This window comes from Saccostrea echinata, unplaced genomic scaffold (genome assembly GCF_033153115.1).
Source record: "Saccostrea echinata isolate AGI-Se365-2 ecotype Australia unplaced genomic scaffold, CSIRO_AGI_Sech_v1 ptg000009l, whole genome shotgun sequence".
Classification (NCBI taxonomy): domain Eukaryota; kingdom Metazoa; phylum Mollusca; class Bivalvia; order Ostreida; family Ostreidae; genus Saccostrea; species Saccostrea echinata.
Genome location: NW_026889758.1, coordinates 19,215,244 through 19,234,845, shown reverse-complemented (window position 1 = coordinate 19,234,845; position 19,602 = coordinate 19,215,244). Strand labels below are relative to the sequence as shown.

The 19,602-nt window shown below is 32.9% G+C and overlaps 1 protein-coding gene across 1 annotated transcript in view; it reads left to right on the top strand.

The window, feature by feature from the left end:
• Positions 1-19,602, top strand: part of LOC133182507 (uncharacterized) — a 74,378-nt gene that overhangs the window by 26,288 nt on the left and 28,488 nt on the right. Inside the window, exons 17-18 of the mRNA XM_061317352.1 lie at positions 3,802-3,921; positions 6,461-6,628. Coding sequence (XP_061173336.1) covers positions 3,802-3,921; positions 6,461-6,628 — 288 coding nt within the window. The remainder of the gene's footprint in view (positions 1-3,801; positions 3,922-6,460; positions 6,629-19,602) is intronic.

The following is a 19,602-nucleotide window of genomic DNA, read 5'->3' as shown; positions in this document are numbered from 1 at the left end:
GACCTATTGCAATCCGTTTTCGTCCGTCGGTGTGCGTCGTTTGTCGGACGTAAACTTTTGAACATTTTCAGCTTCTTCTCTGGAGCCGCCGAACCAATTTTAACATATTTTGGTAAAGAGCAACTCTGGGCAAAGGGGGACAAAAATTGTGAATTTCATGGTACCTGCCCCCGCAGGGTCTGAGGGGTAGGGCCAAAACCATAAAAATTAGTGAAAATTTCATAAAATCTTCTTTTCTACTCCTAGACATCAAGCAAACTGTTGTCATGATTATAACATACATTAAATCCTTTAACTTAATTGTGAAATTCCTGGCCCCAGGGTCAGGGATTCAGGAGTTAGGATGGGGCTTGATTGATCACATAGTGAAATTATATTCTTTAAAAAGCTTCTTCTCTCCTCCTGTATATTAAACAAAGAAACTAAGAGCATGCTTTATGACGAGCAAGGCTGTCTCTTCTAAAATTGTGAATTTCATGCCCCCTGGGTCAGGGGTTCTGGGGCTAGCGCGGGGCTCTATTGATTATATAGTGAAAATGCATTAATTCTTTGAAAGTCTTCTCTGCTCCTGGGTATAATTAAAACAAACTAAGTGCATGGTTATGATAAGAAAGGATGCATCTTCCAAAATTGTGAAATTCATGGCCCCCGTTTTGGGGGTACTGGTGGAAAGGGGGGAGCTCTATTGATTATTTGGTGAAAAAGCATAATTTCTTTGAAAATATTCTTTTTCTGCTCCTGGTTATAAAGCAAAGAAACTAAGTGTATAGTTATGATGAGCAAGGGTGCTTCTCTCAGAATTGTTAGCTTCATGGCTCCTTAGTAAGATGTTATGGTGAAGGGTGGGGCTCTTTGAATAATATAGTGAAAATGCATTAATTCTTTTAAATAATTCTGTCTCCTCCTTAGTGTTGAGCAGGTAAACAAGGTGTATAATTATATTTTTAAAACTTGTTTGTGGTCCCAGGGTCAGGGGTTCTTGTGGGGCTGCTCTATTGATAATGTAGTGAAAATGTTTTAATTCTTTGAAAATCTTCAACTAAGTACATAAGTATGATAATGAGGGAACCTTTTCCAAATTTGAGAATTTCATGACACTGGGTCATGGATTCTGGTGTTAGAGTAGGGCTGTTTTGAATCGGTAGTGAAAATGCATTATTTCTGTGAAAATCTATGCTCATGGGCATATCGGAGGCAAATATAGTAAAAGTTTTAATAAGTAAAGGTATTTTTACCAGAATTGTGAACATCTCTACTATTTTGTCAAGTGTTCCTGGCCAGGGCTCTATAAATTTGTATTCTACTGAGAGAAATTATTACACCTTGGCATTTACTTTGATAAGTAATCATTGCAATTAAGGTTATTGAAAGGTTAATAGAATTATGCAAAAAATTTTATTGTATAATACAAAAAGTACTTCCATAGTTTTAAATTGTTGTATTATACTCGAGCGACCATTTAAGCCCTTGGGCCTCTTGTTATATTTTGTCTGTCTAGTACATTCATGTACATACGTACTGCAAAATCAGCAATTAATACTTTGATTTAAAGATTTTCGCAGCAATGAAAATAAATGTTAACTGATTTACAAAGCATTGTGAAATAGAAAAGTGATTTTAAAAAAAGAAAGACCATTTTATTTTTTACTAAAGAAAAAACTGCGATACCTCATTTACAAAACAAAAAAAAACAAAAACAAACAAACAAACAAACAAAAACAAAAAAAACCCACCACCAACAACAACAAAAACCCAATAGTTTGCTAGAGTAAAATGGCAGTCGGACAGGTTCGATCGCCGTTGGCCAGATAGCTCAGCTGGTAGAGACGGGACTAGTGATTCAGAGGGCTGGGTTCGAATTCTGGACTGGTCTTTTTCTTTCCTTTTACATTGTTGTCGTGGTAATGCCCTAAAAGACCAGGTGAAAGACCTGCAAGTAAAGAGCCTAGGTTGGTGTCTTTGGTGCGAAGACATTTAAGGAGGGAGGAATGTGGCGGCGAGACAGGTTTGATCGCCGGTAGCCAGGTAGCTCATTAGTTGAGCACCTTACTAGTCATTCACTTGCGATGGACCAGACCAGGATTCAAACCGAGGTCCCCTTGGTTCGAATCCTGGTCTGGTCCATCGCACTTTACTCCTTCCCTGTTATCAAAGATTTTAGTCATTTACTTTAGTGAACAAAAGCATTTCATGGCACCAGGGGGAGGGGGGGGGGGGCACACGTCCCCCCCCAATAATTTTGCCGATATCTAGAATACTATAGAAAACTTAGCTACTATATGATTGTGCCCCCTCAATAAAAACGTCTGATGACTTTTTTTTTTTTTGCATGTCAAAGAATTCTGGTAGTTGATAGTGCCCCCCCCAACTGAAAATCTTTGGCTTTGCCCCCCCCCCCCAACTGAAATTGCTTCCTACGGGTCTGCATTTATACATTGAACTTCAGGGGGTTTTTTCATTTTCTTCTTGCATGCAATTTTTTGATATTAAAAGAAAAAATTACTTGTATATTCATATATTTCCTAAATTTAAATCATTGACATAGAGCGTAGGAGTTACTGATGCTACAGATCTCAAAAAAGTTTCATAGTAAATCGAAATATACTGGTAAAATTGTAATATTTCATAGTTAATCAAAAAATCAAAGTAAAGTATGTGCATGAAAGACTTGAAGTATATTCTATAGTGAACTATACTTAAGAAAGACGTAATTACGCCTGTTTGAAAGGCGTAATTACGCCTGTTTGAAAGGCGTGATAACGCTTTTTTCGCATTATTACGCCTTTTCGAAAGGGTTTGTAACGCTTTTTAAATTTATTTATCCATAGATTGATCCTAATAGGCTTTCGTGAAATAAGCACAGAGCAATAAATGAAATTCTGAAGAAAACAAGATATGTTTGTGAAACATTGATGCCCTCGTATAGCGGCTTATGACGAAGGTTAAAGTTTCTCTAATGAAAGTCAAACTCCAGGTCAAGAGATCAAAAATGTTGGTACCCAAAGAAAGGTCTCATCTCGAGGAATATACCTGTGAAATTTGAAAGCCCTAGCACCAACTGTTCAAAAGTTATGGCGAAGGTTAAAGTTGTTTAAAAGAAAGTAAAACGGCAAGGTCAACGTCAAATGGGGCCCAAGGGAAGGTCTTGTCACAGTGAAACACATGTTTGTGAAATGTGAAAGCCCTACATGTAGAACCAAACGTTCACCTGTTATGGCCAGGGTTAAAGTTTTTTAAAAGTAGGTCAAACTCCAAAGTCAAGGTCAATGCCAAAATTGTTGGTATCCATAGGAACAAGGAATGCACATGTGAAGTATGAAAGCCCTAGCACCAAATGTTTAAAGTTATGGCCAAGATTAAAGTTTTTCAAAAGTAGGTCAAGTAGGCCACCCCCCATTTTCGCTAGATCTCAGCCATTGTGATATCTTTTTATTCCATAAACGCATGAAAACAATGAAAGGAAGATTGTTCAATAAGATATGTCATGGGAAGTGATATTCTTCAGTGTCTTTGGGGCATCCCTAAAGATGAGTATGCTCTAGGTTTTCTGGTCATGGGTACAAAGACTTTGGACACGTGTAAAGGGTAACAGGAAATGCTTTAAGGGATTGAAAGTGTTCAGAATATGTATTACGTACTTGTCTCACTTTTAGATGACCTATTGCGTTATTTATTGAACGACCCTCGTAAAGGTATTTCACTGTTCAGTATAAGGTTTTAAAATGCAAACTCTCATGTTTTTGCCAATTTATTTTTTACAGAAGATCAGCTGCATTTCATTAAAGTGTTCTCTTATTACAGATAAGCTATAGACTGGCAAACGAGATGACCTCGTTTTTACGAAATTATGGATACAACGAAAATGTAGGATACATATTTTCAAATACAGCATCGTCAGCTTGGAGTAACCTTTTCGCCTTGGTATGGGGTATTATTCATACAATAACATATGAGCAAGCATATTTATTACTTTAGAGAAATAAACAGTACTGGTAAGAGAGAAAAAACATAGCTCTTTTAATTATATTAACTTTTGGTGTTAATTAAATTGTCGATGATATATTATTGAAGTCTCATTTATGATTTAAGAGAATGATGCACAACTGAAACTTCATGGTGCATCTCGAATCTCTATCTGCAATTATTTGTTTAAAATGTGACGAGGTCTAAATCATCTCAATTCCATTGCCATAATTTATATTTCTTTTTAAAAAATTCAATATACACTTTAATTAAAAAATTAGATTGATCGACCTTTTTTTTTTTTTTGACTGGGGTGGAACCCCCCCCCCCCCCCCTGGAAAAAGTTCCTGGATCCGCAGCCTGAATTCATTAATTTGCCAGTGCGAGGAACACAGAAATGTTAGCTTAGGAAGAAGATAAACAGTACAAAAGACATCTCTGAGCTTTTTAACTTGATATACGATTACCGGAATAAATTCTTTTGCAATGTCCAAGAGATAACTCCCACCTCCACCCCCACCCCCCACCCCAACCCTGGTTCTATTTATATGCCTTGACTACTAATCAATGCATCAAATGTTAGGAATAAAATAAACCATTTTTTACGTCCATATTATTTTATCGTCCTTCTGAATGTTATGTTTGTAAAATATGCATTGGAGCCTTCATGAAATGTGGTAATTCAACCGAGGGGCGAGTTGACTGGCGCTACTTTTACTTCCGTGATCAATGTCTGGAAAATCTTTTCAATAAAGTAATGAGTCTTTTAGAATTTTAGAAGTTGGATTGATATCGACCGTGTTTCAAAAATCACATTGGCTTTGGAAAGGAGATGGGCGAACACAGCGTGCAGAAAGCCTAAAGCTTCAAATATATAAAAATCATGTTCAATTTGTGGATTTAGTATTTTAGAGTAAAGTTCACATTATTGAAATTTATGAAATTATGGTAAACACAACTTTTCTGAGGAAAATTTTTCTCTGCAAGATTTATTCTTTTATTAAAAATAATGTGGTGTTCGTGGGGTTCGAACCCTAGCAATAAAATTCCTGAGCATCATTTTCTTTCGAGACTAGCACGCTAACCACTAGACTACACAAGTCCTGATGAATAGTGGCATTCAAATCATGTTTGTGATATGACCCTTGACTTAATGGACTTCAAGTATTTCTCGAAAAGATGCGAATGTTATGTCATAAAAGTACATTTTTAAGGTATAGTGGGTCCTTGTTCTATATTTTTGGTAACCAAAAAATGTATATTTTTATGCAAACTTTGAGGATTACATGTAACTTTCACAAAAATGGAGCGAAGACCCACTCATATCGAAAAATAATGTTATAGTATGAAAAAATGACTCTTTCTGCCCTCTTTAGTGTGTGTATAATATTTCATAGGCAAATGATTTTTATCTTTGAAAATTTTTTGCAAATTATGGAGATTTTTACATAAAGTATAATCTTAGATGAAATATCAAGAAAAATTTTGATATAATTGAGATTTAATTACTTAATTTTTTACCCTCATGTTTGTCACACAATAGGCTTTTCGCTCGTCAAGTTCATCCATCTTCTTTGATATTTTGGATATTTGAAGTAAACTTCTATAAACTCAACATGTAAAAAGTTTTTTGATAATTTAAAATTTAAATCTTTGATTCAAAATTCTAAGTTTCTAAAAATCAAAAACGTTTGAAACTTTCTTAAAAAAAAATATCAGAAGTGCAACAAAACTCCTAATTTTCCTTTCCTTCACAAAGATTGCTGCAAAATAACTCCCTAGCCCGTTGTGAGAAAATGATTTTTAATAAACTACAAAGCGTTTCCAAATAATTGCTAAAATCCATGTTTAATCTCGAAATCGCTTAGCTATGACGTCTCAGTCCTTCAACACTGACATCACAAACTACGACACTGAGTTACGCTAACACAGAAGAAATGGAAAATTCAAAGAAAATGTAATAAACAGAAAAACCAATGTTTTTTGATATTTTCTCTCGTGTTTTGCACTCGTGAAAGTATAAAAAAAAAAATCCTGTCCCACTCGTGATATTAATGCCATATTCAACTACAAAACAATGAATATCCTCTATTATGATAGGCAGTATTAACATGCAAGGGATTGTTTAGTTGTGAAATTTTAATTCTAAAACTGCCTATCAAATTAAAGAAGTGGGCTATTTTAAGTTAATCAAACCTTATATCCATATTTGTAATTGGATTAGACAAGTATAAGGCGAGGCAGTTGCATTTAAAGATTATAGCAAACGTTTGTTTTGATTAACCACTTAACTTATCTTAGTAGCCAAAAGGATTCTTATTTTATTTATTTATTATATTTCATATTTATGCTCTTTCTAAATTCATATCCTTGCTAATATCAGAATTGAAAATGTAATATATCACATCATGTTTTGAAACTCATAACAAACATGGGCATATAGTTAAAACAACAGCATATATCAGCTGTATATACTTTTAAAATATTCTTGTTGTAGGCGGAATGTTGCGGTATTTTTGATTATGCAGGCAGTGAGATATCAAGTTATCTGTCTGCCGATAAAATACCTATTTACTGTTGTAAAGAAAACCCCTTCACAGAGACCTACGTCCAGGATAATGACAATTGTATGGACTTCCTACAGACTGATCTTCAACATAACAAAGTAATGTATTTGTTATCACTATTCAAAATTGCTAAGCACCATCAAAGAAAATTATTATTTTGCTTCTCAAAACGTGTTCATGATGTGTTTGATATATAAATATGTTATCAAAGTAAAAACAAGAGCTCTGATGAGACTGTAGCTCCTCTGGTTTGTTTTTAACTCAAAGCTCAAACCTTTGCAACAGCAATAGATAGAATAATGATCCTTGCTTTAGTCTCTTTTTGTGACAAGATTTATTGCAATCAGACTAAAACTGTAGGAGTAGCCTTTTGAAAGAATTTTACAGAATTTTCTATTTTTTATAACCATGACAATATCGTTCATCAAAATCAAAAAGAAAAAAAAAAAGATAAAGACTATTACATGTATGTATCCCTGTGTAATCTAGTTTTGTGCCAGGTTTTGTTGAAATCAGACCAAAACAGTAGCGTTTTGAAAGTAGGGCCTATTTCACAGATACTAAATTTCTAGTTTTAGTAACTATGGCAACACCATTTATCGAAATCTAAAACCAATACACAGAATTATGATACTTAGTGTAGTCTACGTGTGTGCTAAGTTATATTAAAATAAGACCAAAAGTGTTAGAAGAAAGGCGTTTTGAAAGTATTTTACAAAAATTTCTATTTTTAGTAACCGTGACAACATTGTTTTTGAAATCAAAAACCGTTATACAGAATTATGTATATCAGTGTAGTCTATTTGTTTGTCAAGTTATAATGAAATCAGACCAAAACTGTAGGAGGAATGGCGTTTTGAAAGTATTTTACAGAAATTTCTATTTTTAGTTACCATGTCAACATCGTTCATTGAATTCGAAAACCGATACAGAGAATTATCATGTATCTTAGCGTAGTCTACCTTTTGCAAAATTATATTGAAATCGGGCCAAAACTGTTGGAGAAGTAGCATTTTGGAAACTGTTTACAGACAGACAGACGGGAGGACGACGGACACCTTACTATCGCATAAGCTCTTCTGGTCTCTGACCAGTAGAGCTAAAAAAGCACTTAAATTTAAATGTCTTAACTGATAAATAATGATAATGTTAACCGAAGCGTCACCATTTCATAAATTAAATGATCATCGTGCTCACCATTTTTGGAGAAATTAATTCATGTATTTTTCTTTGTGTTTGTGTTCTTAATGTTTGTAGTATCAAAAACTCCAAAAAATTATACCGTTTGCGACGTGGTCTAAATGTTTATCAAGTTACAATGAAATCAGACCAAAACTTTAGTGGGAATGGCGTTTTGAAAGTATTTCACAGAAATTTCTATTTTTAGTAACCATGTCAACATCGTTCATTGAATTCGAAAACCGATACAGAGATTATCATGTATCTCAGCGTAGTTTACTTTTTTGCCAAGTTATATCGAAATCGGGCCAAAACTGTAGCGTGCTAAAGCAGTCTGTATGGTGTCTGCAGGGTGTTTCTTTGGAGAAATTTCTAAAACAAATTAATACAATGAAAAGATTAATTTTTTTGGTGAAAGAGTGTTCCATTACGGAAGTCAATATAGGATCTATTAAAAATAATTTGGAATTCGATATAACGAATTGTCCAATTTGATATTGCGAATTTAATTCGTTGTAACAAATTTCTTTAATTTGATATAACGAATCCAAAAATTTGTTTTAACAAATTAAACTCTTTTGAACGATTCTTAAACTTGTTATAACGAATTAAATTCTTTGAAACGAATCCTTTAATTTGTTATAAGAATTTAATTCGTTTTAACAAATTCAGTAATTCGATATATCGAATTCATATATATTTAAACATAGGCTCGAATTGTTGAATTTGATTAAATGAATTGAATTCGTTAGTACAAAGAGCCATAGCGCATTTGATAGGCATTTTCGCCTACTCTACTAGTGATTTCTGAAATTCATTGTTTAACCAAAATTTTGTCATACAATCTTAGTTTACACATGCGTAAAACCAAATCACACAATATTGATATTTCAATATTAATAGTTCCCTCATATGATAAATATGAAAATTATCCAGTTTGTATGGAGTATATAGTAAATATTGAGGTATCCACCTAAAGATGACACAATGTTGCCAAAGACCACCCTTAACCAGAAAAACAACTTTTGAATAATTTTATTTGGATATGACTGCACTTCATTACATTTAGATAATTTTGGTTAAAGGTGGTCTTCATATTGAAAATGATGAAAATATATATTCAATTTTTCTTCTCATATAATCGTAAGATTTAGCAATCTGTCTTAAATCTATCCATCCGACGTCATTCACTTCGTTGGCGCAGTGGTATGATTGCTGGAATGTAAATATGGTGATTGCGAGTTCGAGCCCCACATTTTTCCATTTATGCTTTTCTTTTTTTTTTTTTCTTTTTTTTTTTTTGTATCTTTTCTACGTTTTTCTTTATTACGTTTTATAATATACATAATTTCAGAAAGTTATAATATACACACTTTGAAAGTACATGTATCTCGGGAAAATACAGTCCTAAACTATTTTATTAAAGTTTGCAAATTCATAGCTACTTGTTTTATTTTAATTGATTTTCTAAATCTTTTGTCTCAAAATTAGAGTATTGAACAAAATAAAAACACTAGTCCTCAAATCATATTACATAGTTTGATCTTGAATTGAAAAGGTATATCTATAAATAGAAACAGGTGATTTCCTTTTAAATTCTTGAGTCGGCCGTGTCGTCGTAGAGGCAGCTATGGCTCTTTTTGAATCTGTTTAAAAGAACTTAATTTGTTATAACAAATTTAAGAATTCATTATTACGAATAAAATCTGTTATAACAAATCTTTGAATTCGTTATTAATAATGAATTTAACAATTATGTTACATGTAAAACAAATTTAATTCATTATAACGAATTCAAAAAATTGTTATAACGAATTTTATTCGTTTTAACAAATTCGACAATTCGTTTATCGAATTCAAAACAATTTTGTAATAGTATGGAAGGGAATTACCGCCTAAAGTCTATTTATCTTGCTTTTATTCTTATTCTGCCTACTTCTTTATTAGGGCTTTTCGACTTTTGGCGAAAAGCCCTATTGTTTTCGTCTTGTTTTATTATTATTATTATTATTATTATACCTAACACTTTTACGTTTCGGATTTAAAGAAAACCTTTGGTTATATGTATTTTATAATAAAACCGTTAGGCAGCTTATCTGAATCTCTCCCGTATGTAAGGTTTTGTACTTCCGGAAACTTCACTTCCGGTATTTACAAGTAGAAAACTCAGATTTCTTTAGGAGCTTAAACAATTCTTATTTGATATGGAAATTCATTCAAATTTTAGCAATAGATTCTTCAAAGGAAATCCTACAAAAAAGTTAGCGACAGCGTTGTTGTACCTATGATACATTTTTGTGTTGTAAGACTCCAAAGTTAAGAAAAAGGGGGGATGGAAATTTTAAAATTTCAAAACCATATAGGAAAAATATTTTGAAGACTACATATTGTTAAAAGTGATTAATAGAACATGTACTATAAGTTTCAAGTCAATCCAAGCAGAACTTTCGGTTTTATGAGTCCCCAAAAATTGTCTATGAGAGTTTCTATGTTAAATTGAAATGACGCATGTTCCATTATTTCAGAAAGGAAGCAAGCAATTCTTGTCATATTTAAGTGGAATACTTACTTTTACACTGTCTTCAGGTGATTAGGTGATGAAAACAAAATTCCACAAAATAAGGGATTTTTAGGGGCCAGTACAACAAGACAGCTTTTCCCTGTAACTTTTTTATTTCTCAACAGATCTGTAAACAGCGTTCGGATTTGAGTTAAGCACGAAGAATACATTTTAAAAATTATGGTCCGTGGGGTCACTTTTTGACCCCTTATAGGAGTTTCAGAGGCCTGAAAAACAGTACTTTTACAGTTCTCTTGATTTCATCGCGTAATTAGAGTTATCGTTCTTTGCACGGTTGGCGAGCGTAGAAAGCGAAAGGAAGGTTTGGTCCTGTTGGCTGCGTAACTATACTTTTTCAACAAGCGCTCTGCTAGACTCGCCATGTATCCCAGAATGGTTCCTTTCATTTTGCTACATCGAATATCACATCAAACATAAGAGATCTCAGTGTTTTAAGATATTTGACCGGGACTTTAGTACGAAACTAAATTCGCTGCCACCTAAAATGCGTAGAACAAAAATACGGGGGTGGATCCTCAAGTGTTTCGTAGACGGACTTTCATAGATTAAAGTCAAATCATGTAAAGTTAGAAGGTACAGGGAAAAAAAAAACATGAATCTCATTTCATGATCACACAAAAAAAGCATATTTTACAAGATGAATTAATTCTAAATTAAATTAAAATAAATTTGATGTTTGAAAAAGAAGATAAATATCTGAAAGGAAATTGACTAATCATAACAGAAGAAAGAAATGACATCAAAGATATTTGAAGAAATTCTACATAAAATGTATATCTTGTTTCTCCGATCACCAGAAAAGAAATTTTAGGCACTTCTGAATTTCTTGTTCTTGCCGATAAAAACTATATCTTCTAGGTAAATGAGACAATGCCTTTTAAACTTTCCAGAAAGTTTTTATGGGGTGTTTTGTAAAGTATTCTGAAATTTTAGGTTAATACGATGTCTGGATTAGAGTTTGGAGAAAAAATCTACGTAGCCATTGCGCAGGGAAAAAAGAGGGGGGGGGGTGAAAGTAAAGTATGTTTATGTATATAAAGAATATACATTACAGAAATCTTTAGCTTACTAATGGGTTTATTGTGTTCAAAAGGTCAAAGGTCAAGGTCCTCTGACTAAAAAGGATGAAAGTAGGTTTTTTTTTTTTTTTTTTTTTTTTTTTTTCAGGTTTGAATTATATTAATGGTAAATAATAAAAGGCTAAGGGAGAAGAGTCGAAAAGCACTTCAATTTTCGTTGAACAACGAAAAAAAGGTCTAGTTATTAGGGCTTTTCGACTTTTGGCGAAAAGCCCTATTGTTTTGGTCTTGTTTTATTATTATTATTATTATTATTATTATACCTAACACTTTTACGTTTCGGATTTAAAGAAAACCTTTGGTTATATGTATTTTATAATAAAACCGTTAGGCAGCTTATCTGAATCTCTCCCGTATGTAAGGTTTTGTACTTCCGGAAACTTCACTTCCGGTATTTACAAGTAGAAAACTCAGATTTCTTTAGGAGCTTAAACAATTCTTATTTGATATGGAAATTCATTCAAATTTTAGCAATAGATTCTTCAAAGGAAATCCTACAAAAAAGTTAGCGACAGCGTTGTTGTACCTATGATACATTTTTGTGTTGTAAGACTCCAAAGTTAAGAAAAAGGGGGGATGGAAATTTTAAAATTTCAAAACCATATAGGAAAAATATTTTGAAGACTACATATTGTTAAAAGTGATTAATAGAACATGTACTATAAGTTTCAAGTCAATCCAAGCAGAACTTTCGGTTTTATGAGTCCCCAAAAATTGTCTATGAGAGTTTCTATGTTAAATTGAAATGACGCATGTTCCATTATTTCAGAAAGGAAGCAAGCAATTCTTGTCATATTTAAGTGGAATACTTACTTTTACACTGTCTTCAGGTGATTAGGTGATGAAAACAAAATTCCACAAAATAAGGGATTTTTAGGGGCCAGTACAACAAGACAGCTTTTCCCTGTAACTTTTTTATTTCTCAACAGATCTGTAAACAGCGTTCGGATTTGAGTTAAGCACGAAGAATACATTTTAAAAATTATGGTCCGTGGGGTCACTTTTTGACCCCTTATAGGAGTTTCAGAGGCCTGAAAAACAGTACTTTTACAGTTCTCTTGATTTCATCGCGTAATTAGAGTTATCGTTCTTTGCACGGTTGGCGAGCGTAGAAAGCGAAAGGAAGGTTTGGTCCTGTTGGCTGCGTAACTATACTTTTTCAACAAGCGCTCTGCTAGACTCGCCATGTATCCCAGAATGGTTCCTTTCATTTTGCTACATCGAATATCACATCAAACATAAGAGATCTCAGTGTTTTAAGATATTTGACCGGGACTTTAGTACGAAACTAAATTCGCTGCCACCTAAAATGCGTAGAACAAAAATACGGGGGTGGATCCTCAAGTGTTTCGTAGACGGACTTTCATAGATTAAAGTCAAATCATGTAAAGTTAGAAGGTACAGGGAAAAAAAAAACATGAATCTCATTTCATGATCACACAAAAAAAGCATATTTTACAAGATGAATTAATTCTAAATTAAATTAAAATAAATTTGATGTTTGAAAAAGAAGATAAATATCTGAAAGGAAATTGACTAATCATAACAGAAGAAAGAAATGACATCAAAGATATTTGAAGAAATTCTACATAAAATGTATATCTTGTTTCTCCGATCACCAGAAAAGAAATTTTAGGCACTTCTGAATTTCTTGTTCTTGCCGATAAAAACTATATCTTCTAGGTAAATGAGACAATGCCTTTTAAACTTTCCAGAAAGTTTTTATGGGGTGTTTTGTAAAGTATTCTGAAATTTTAGGTTAATACGATGTCTGGATTAGAGTTTGGAGAAAAAATCTACGTAGCCATTGCGCAGGGAAAAAAGAGGGGGGGGGGTGAAAGTAAAGTATGTTTATGTATATAAAGAATATACATTACAGAAATCTTTAGCTTACTAATGGGTTTATTGTGTTCAAAAGGTCAAAGGTCAAGGTCCTCTGACTAAAAAGGATGAAAGTAGGTTTTTTTTTTTTTTTTTTTTTTTTTTTTTCAGGTTTGAATTATATTAATGGTAAATAATAAAAGGCTAAGGGAGAAGAGTCGAAAAGCACTTCAATTTTCGTTGAACAACGAAAAAAAGGTCTAGTTATTAGGGCTTTTCGACTTTTGGCGAAAAGCCCTATTGTTTTGGTCTTGTTTTATTATTATTATTATTATTATTATTATACCTAACACTTTTACGTTTCGGATTTAAAGAAAACCTTTGGTTATATGTATTTTATAATAAAACCGTTAGGCAGCTTATCTGAATCTCTCCCGTATGTAAGGTTTTGTACTTCCGGAAACTTCACTTCCGGTATTTACAAGTAGAAAACTCAGATTTCTTTAGGAGCTTAAACAATTCTTATTTGATATGGAAATTCATTCAAATTTTAGCAATAGATTCTTCAAAGGAAATCCTACAAAAAAGTTAGCGACAGCGTTGTTGTACCTATGATACATTTTTGTGTTGTAAGACTCCAAAGTTAAGAAAAAGGGGGGATGGAAATTTTAAAATTTCAAAACCATATAGGAAAAATATTTTGAAGACTACATATTGTTAAAAGTGATTAATAGAACATGTACTATAAGTTTCAAGTCAATCCAAGCAGAACTTTCGGTTTTATGAGTCCCCAAAAATTGTCTATGAGAGTTTCTATGTTAAATTGAAATGACGCATGTTCCATTATTTCAGAAAGGAAGCAAGCAATTCTTGTCATATTTAAGTGGAATACTTACTTTTACACTGTCTTCAGGTGATTAGGTGATGAAAACAAAATTCCACAAAATAAGGGATTTTTAGGGGCCAGTACAACAAGACAGCTTTTCCCTGTAACTTTTTTATTTCTCAACAGATCTGTAAACAGCGTTCGGATTTGAGTTAAGCACGAAGAATACATTTTAAAAATTATGGTCCGTGGGGTCACTTTTTGACCCCTTATAGGAGTTTCAGAGGCCTGAAAAACAGTACTTTTACAGTTCTCTTGATTTCATCGCGTAATTAGAGTTATCGTTCTTTGCACGGTTGGCGAGCGTAGAAAGCGAAAGGAAGGTTTGGTCCTGTTGGCTGCGTAACTATACTTTTTCAACAAGCGCTCTGCTAGACTCGCCATGTATCCCAGAATGGTTCCTTTCATTTTGCTACATCGAATATCACATCAAACATAAGAGATCTCAGTGTTTTAAGATATTTGACCGGGACTTTAGTACGAAACTAAATTCGCTGCCACCTAAAATGCGTAGAACAAAAATACGGGGGTGGATCCTCAAGTGTTTCGTAGACGGACTTTCATAGATTAAAGTCAAATCATGTAAAGTTAGAAGGTACAGGGAAAAAAAAACATGAATCTCATTTCATGATCACACAAAAAAAGCATATTTTACAAGATGAATTAATTCTAAATTAAATTAAAATAAATTTGATGTTTGAAAAAGAAGATAAATATCTGAAAGGAAATTGACTAATCATAACAGAAGAAAGAAATGACATCAAAGATATTTGAAGAAATTCTACATAAAATGTATATCTTGTTTCTCCGATCACCAGAAAAGAAATTTTAGGCACTTCTGAATTTCTTGTTCTTGCCGATAAAAACTATATCTTCTAGGTAAATGAGACAATGCCTTTTAAACTTTCCAGAAAGTTTTTATGGGGTGTTTTGTAAAGTATTCTGAAATTTTAGGTTAATACGATGTCTGGATTAGAGTTTGGAGAAAAAATCTACGTAGCCATTGCGCAGGGAAAAAAGAGGGGGGGGGGTGAAAGTAAAGTATGTTTATGTATATAAAGAATATACATTACAGAAATCTTTAGCTTACTAATGGGTTTATTGTGTTCAAAAGGTCAAAGGTCAAGGTCCTCTGACTAAAAAGGATGAAAGTAGGTTTTTTTTTTTTTTTTTTTTTTTTTTTTTTCAGGTTTGAATTATATTAATGGTAAATAATAAAAGGCTAAGGGAGAAGAGTCGAAAAGCACTTCAATTTTCGTTGAACAACGAAAAAAAGGTCTAGTTATTAGGGCTTTTCGACTTTTGGCGAAAAGCCCTATTGTTTTGGTCTTGTTTTATTATTATTATTATTATTATTATTATTATACCTAACACTTTTACGTTTCGGATTTAAAGAAAACCTTTGGTTATATGTATTTTATAATAAAACCGTTAGGCAGCTTATCTGAATCTCTCCCGTATGTAAGGTTTTGTACTTCCGGAAACTTCACTTCCGGTATTTACAAGTAGAAAACTCAGATTTCTTTAGGAGCTTAAACAATTCTTATTTGATATGGAAATTCATTCAAATTTTAGCAATAGATTCTTCAAAGGAAATCCTACAAAAAAGTTAGCGACAGCGTTGTTGTACCTATGATACATTTTTGTGTTGTAAGACTCCAAAGTTAAGAAAAAGGGGGGATGGAAATTTTAAAATTTCAAAACCATATAGGAAAAATATTTTGAAGACTACATATTGTTAAAAGTGATTAATAGAACATGTACTATAAGTTTCAAGTCAATCCAAGCAGAACTTTCGGTTTTATGAGTCCCCAAAAATTGTCTATGAGAGTTTCTATGTTAAATTGAAATGACGCATGTTCCATTATTTCAGAAAGGAAGCAAGCAATTCTTGTCATATTTAAGTGGAATACTTACTTTTACACTGTCTTCAGGTGATTAGGTGATGAAAACAAAATTCCACAAAATAAGGGATTTTTAGGGGCCAGTACAACAAGACAGCTTTTCCCTGTAACTTTTTTATTTCTCAACAGATCTGTAAACAGCGTTCGGATTTGAGTTAAGCACGAAGAATACATTTTAAAAATTATGGTCCGTGGGGTCACTTTTTGACCCCTTATAGGAGTTTCAGAGGCCTGAAAAACAGTACTTTTACAGTTCTCTTGATTTCATCGCGTAATTAGAGTTATCGTTCTTTGCACGGTTGGCGAGCGTAGAAAGCGAAAGGAAGGTTTGGTCCTGTTGGCTGCGTAACTATACTTTTTCAACAAGCGCTCTGCTAGACTCGCCATGTATCCCAGAATGGTTCCTTTCATTTTGCTACATCGAATATCACATCAAACATAAGAGATCTCAGTGTTTTAAGATATTTGACCGGGACTTTAGTACGAAACTAAATTCGCTGCCACCTAAAATGCGTAGAACAAAAATACGGGGGTGGATCCTCAAGTGTTTCGTAGACGGACTTTCATAGATTAAAGTCAAATCATGTAAAGTTAGAAGGTACAGGGAAAAAAAAAACATGAATCTCATTTCATGATCACACAAAAAAAGCATATTTTACAAGATGAATTAATTCTAAATTAAATTAAAATAAATTTGATGTTTGAAAAAGAAGATAAATATCTGAAAGGAAATTGACTAATCATAACAGAAGAAAGAAATGACATCAAAGATATTTGAAGAAATTCTACATAAAATGTATATCTTGTTTCTCCGATCACCAGAAAAGAAATTTTAGGCACTTCTGAATTTCTTGTTCTTGCCGATAAAAACTATATCTTCTAGGTAAATGAGACAATGCCTTTTAAACTTTCCAGAAAGTTTTTATGGGGTGTTTTGTAAAGTATTCTGAAATTTTAGGTTAATACGATGTCTGGATTAGAGTTTGGAGAAAAAATCTACGTAGCCATTGCGCAGGGAAAAAAGAGGGGGGGGGGGGTGAAAGTAAAGTATGTTTATGTATATAAAGAATATACATTACAGAAATCTTTAGCTTACTAATGGGTTTATTGTGTTCAAAAGGTCAAAGGTCAAAGGTCAAGGTCCTCTGACTAAAAAGGATGAAAGTAGGTTTTTTTTTTTTTTTTTTTTTTTTTTTTTCAGGTTTGAATTATATTAATGGTAAATAATAGAAGGCTAAGGGAGAAGAGTCGAAAAGCACTTCAATTTTCGTTGAACAACGAAAAAAAGGTCTAGTTATTAGGGCTTTTCGACTTTTGGCGAAAAGCCCTATTGTTTTGGTCTTGTTTTATTATTATTATTATTATTATTATTATACCTAACACTTTTACGTTTCGGATTTAAAGAAAACCTTTGGTTATATGTATTTTATAATAAAACCGTTAGGCAGCTTATCTGAATCTCTCCCGTATGTAAGGTTTTGTACTTCCGGAAACTTCACTTCCGGTATTTACAAGTAGAAAACTCAGATTTCTTTAGGAGCTTAAACAATTCTTATTTGATATGGAAATTCATTCAAATTTTAGCAATAGATTCTTCAAAGGAAATCCTACAAAAAAGTTAGCGACAGCGTTGTTGTACCTATGATACATTTTTGTGTTGTAAGACTCCAAAGTTAAGAAAAAGGGGGGATGGAAATTTTAAAATTTCAAAACCATATAGGAAAAATATTTTGAAGACTACATATTGTTAAAAGTGATTAATAGAACATGTACTATAAGTTTCAAGTCAATCCAAGCAGAACTTTCGGTTTTATGAGTCCCCAAAAATTGTCTATGAGAGTTTCTATGTTGAATTGAAATGACGCATGTTCCATTATTTCAGAAAGGAAGCAAGCAATTCTTGTCATATTTAAGTGGAATACTTACTTTTACACTGTCTTCAGGTGATTAGGTGATGAAAACAAAATTCCACAAAATAAGGGATTTTTAGGGGCCAGTACAACAAGACAGCTTTTCCCTGTAACTTTTTTATTTCTCAACAGATCTGTAAACAGCGTTCGGATTTGAGTTAAGCACGAAGAATACATTTTAAAAATTATGGTCCGTGGGGTCACTTTTTGACCCCTTATAGGAGTTTCAGAGGCCTGAAAAACAGTACTTTTACAGTTCTCTTGATTTCATCGCGTAATTAGAGTTATCGTTCTTTGCACGGTTGGCGAGCGTAGAAAGCGAAAGGAAGGTTTGGTCCTGTTGGCTGCGTAACTATACTTTTTCAACAAGCGCTCTGCTAGACTCGCCATGTATCCCAGAATGGTTCCTTTCATTTTGCTACATCGAATATCACATCAAACATAAGAGATCTCAGTGTTTTAAGATATTTGACCGGGACTTTAGTACGAAACTAAATTCGCTGCCACCTAAAATGCGTAGAACAAAAATACGGGGGTGGATCCTCAAGTGTTTCGTAGACGGACTTTCATAGATTAAAGTCAAATCATGTAAAGTTAGAAGGTACAGGGAAAAAAAAAACATGAATCTCATTTCATGATCACACAAAAAAAGCATATTTTACAAGATGAATTAATTCTAAATTAAATTAAAATAAATTTGATGTTTGAAAAAGAAGATAAATATCTGAAAGGAAATTGACTAATCATAACAGAAGAAAGAAATGACATCAAAGATATTTGAAGAAATTCTACATAAAATGTATATCTTGTTTCTCCGATCACCAGAAAAGAAATTTTAGGCACTTCTGAATTTCTTGTTCTTGCCGATAAAAACTATATCTTCTAGGTAAATGAGACAATGCCTTTTAAACTTTCCAGAAAGTTTTTATGGGGTGTTTTGTAAAGTATTCTGAAATTTTAGGTTAATACGATGTCTGGATTAGAGTTTGGAGAAAAAATCTACGTAGCCATTGCGCAGGGAAAAAAGAGGGGGGGGGGTGAAAGTAAAGTATGTTTATGTATATAAAGAATATACATTACAGAAATCTTTAGCTTACTAATGGGTTTATTGTGTTCAAAAGGTCAAAGGTCAAGGTCCTCTGACTAAAAAGGATGAAAGTAGGTTTTTTTTTTTTTTTTTTTTTTTTTTTTCAGGTTTGAATTATATTAATGGTAAATAATAAAAGGCTAAGGGAGAAGAGTCGAAAAGCACTTCAATTTTCGTTGAACAACGAAAAAAAGGTCTAGTTATTAGGGCTTTTCGACTTTTGGCGAAAAGCCCTATTGTTTTGGTCTTGTTTTATTATTATTATTATTATTATTATTATACCTAACACTTTTACGTTTCGGATTTAAAGAAAACCTTTGGTTATATGTATTTTATAATAAAACCGTTAGGCAGCTTATCTGAATCTCTCCCGTATGTAAGGTTTTGTACTTCCGGAAACTTCACTTCCGGTATTTACAAGTAGAAAACTCAGATTTCTTTAGGAGCTTAAACAATTCTTATTTGATATGGAAATTCATTCAAATTTTAGCAATAGATTCTTCAAAGGAAATCCTACAAAAAAGTTAGCGACAGCGTTGTTGTACCTATGATACATTTTTGTGTTGTAAGACTCCAAAGTTAAGAAAAAGGGGGGATGGAAATTTTAAAATTTCAAAACCATATA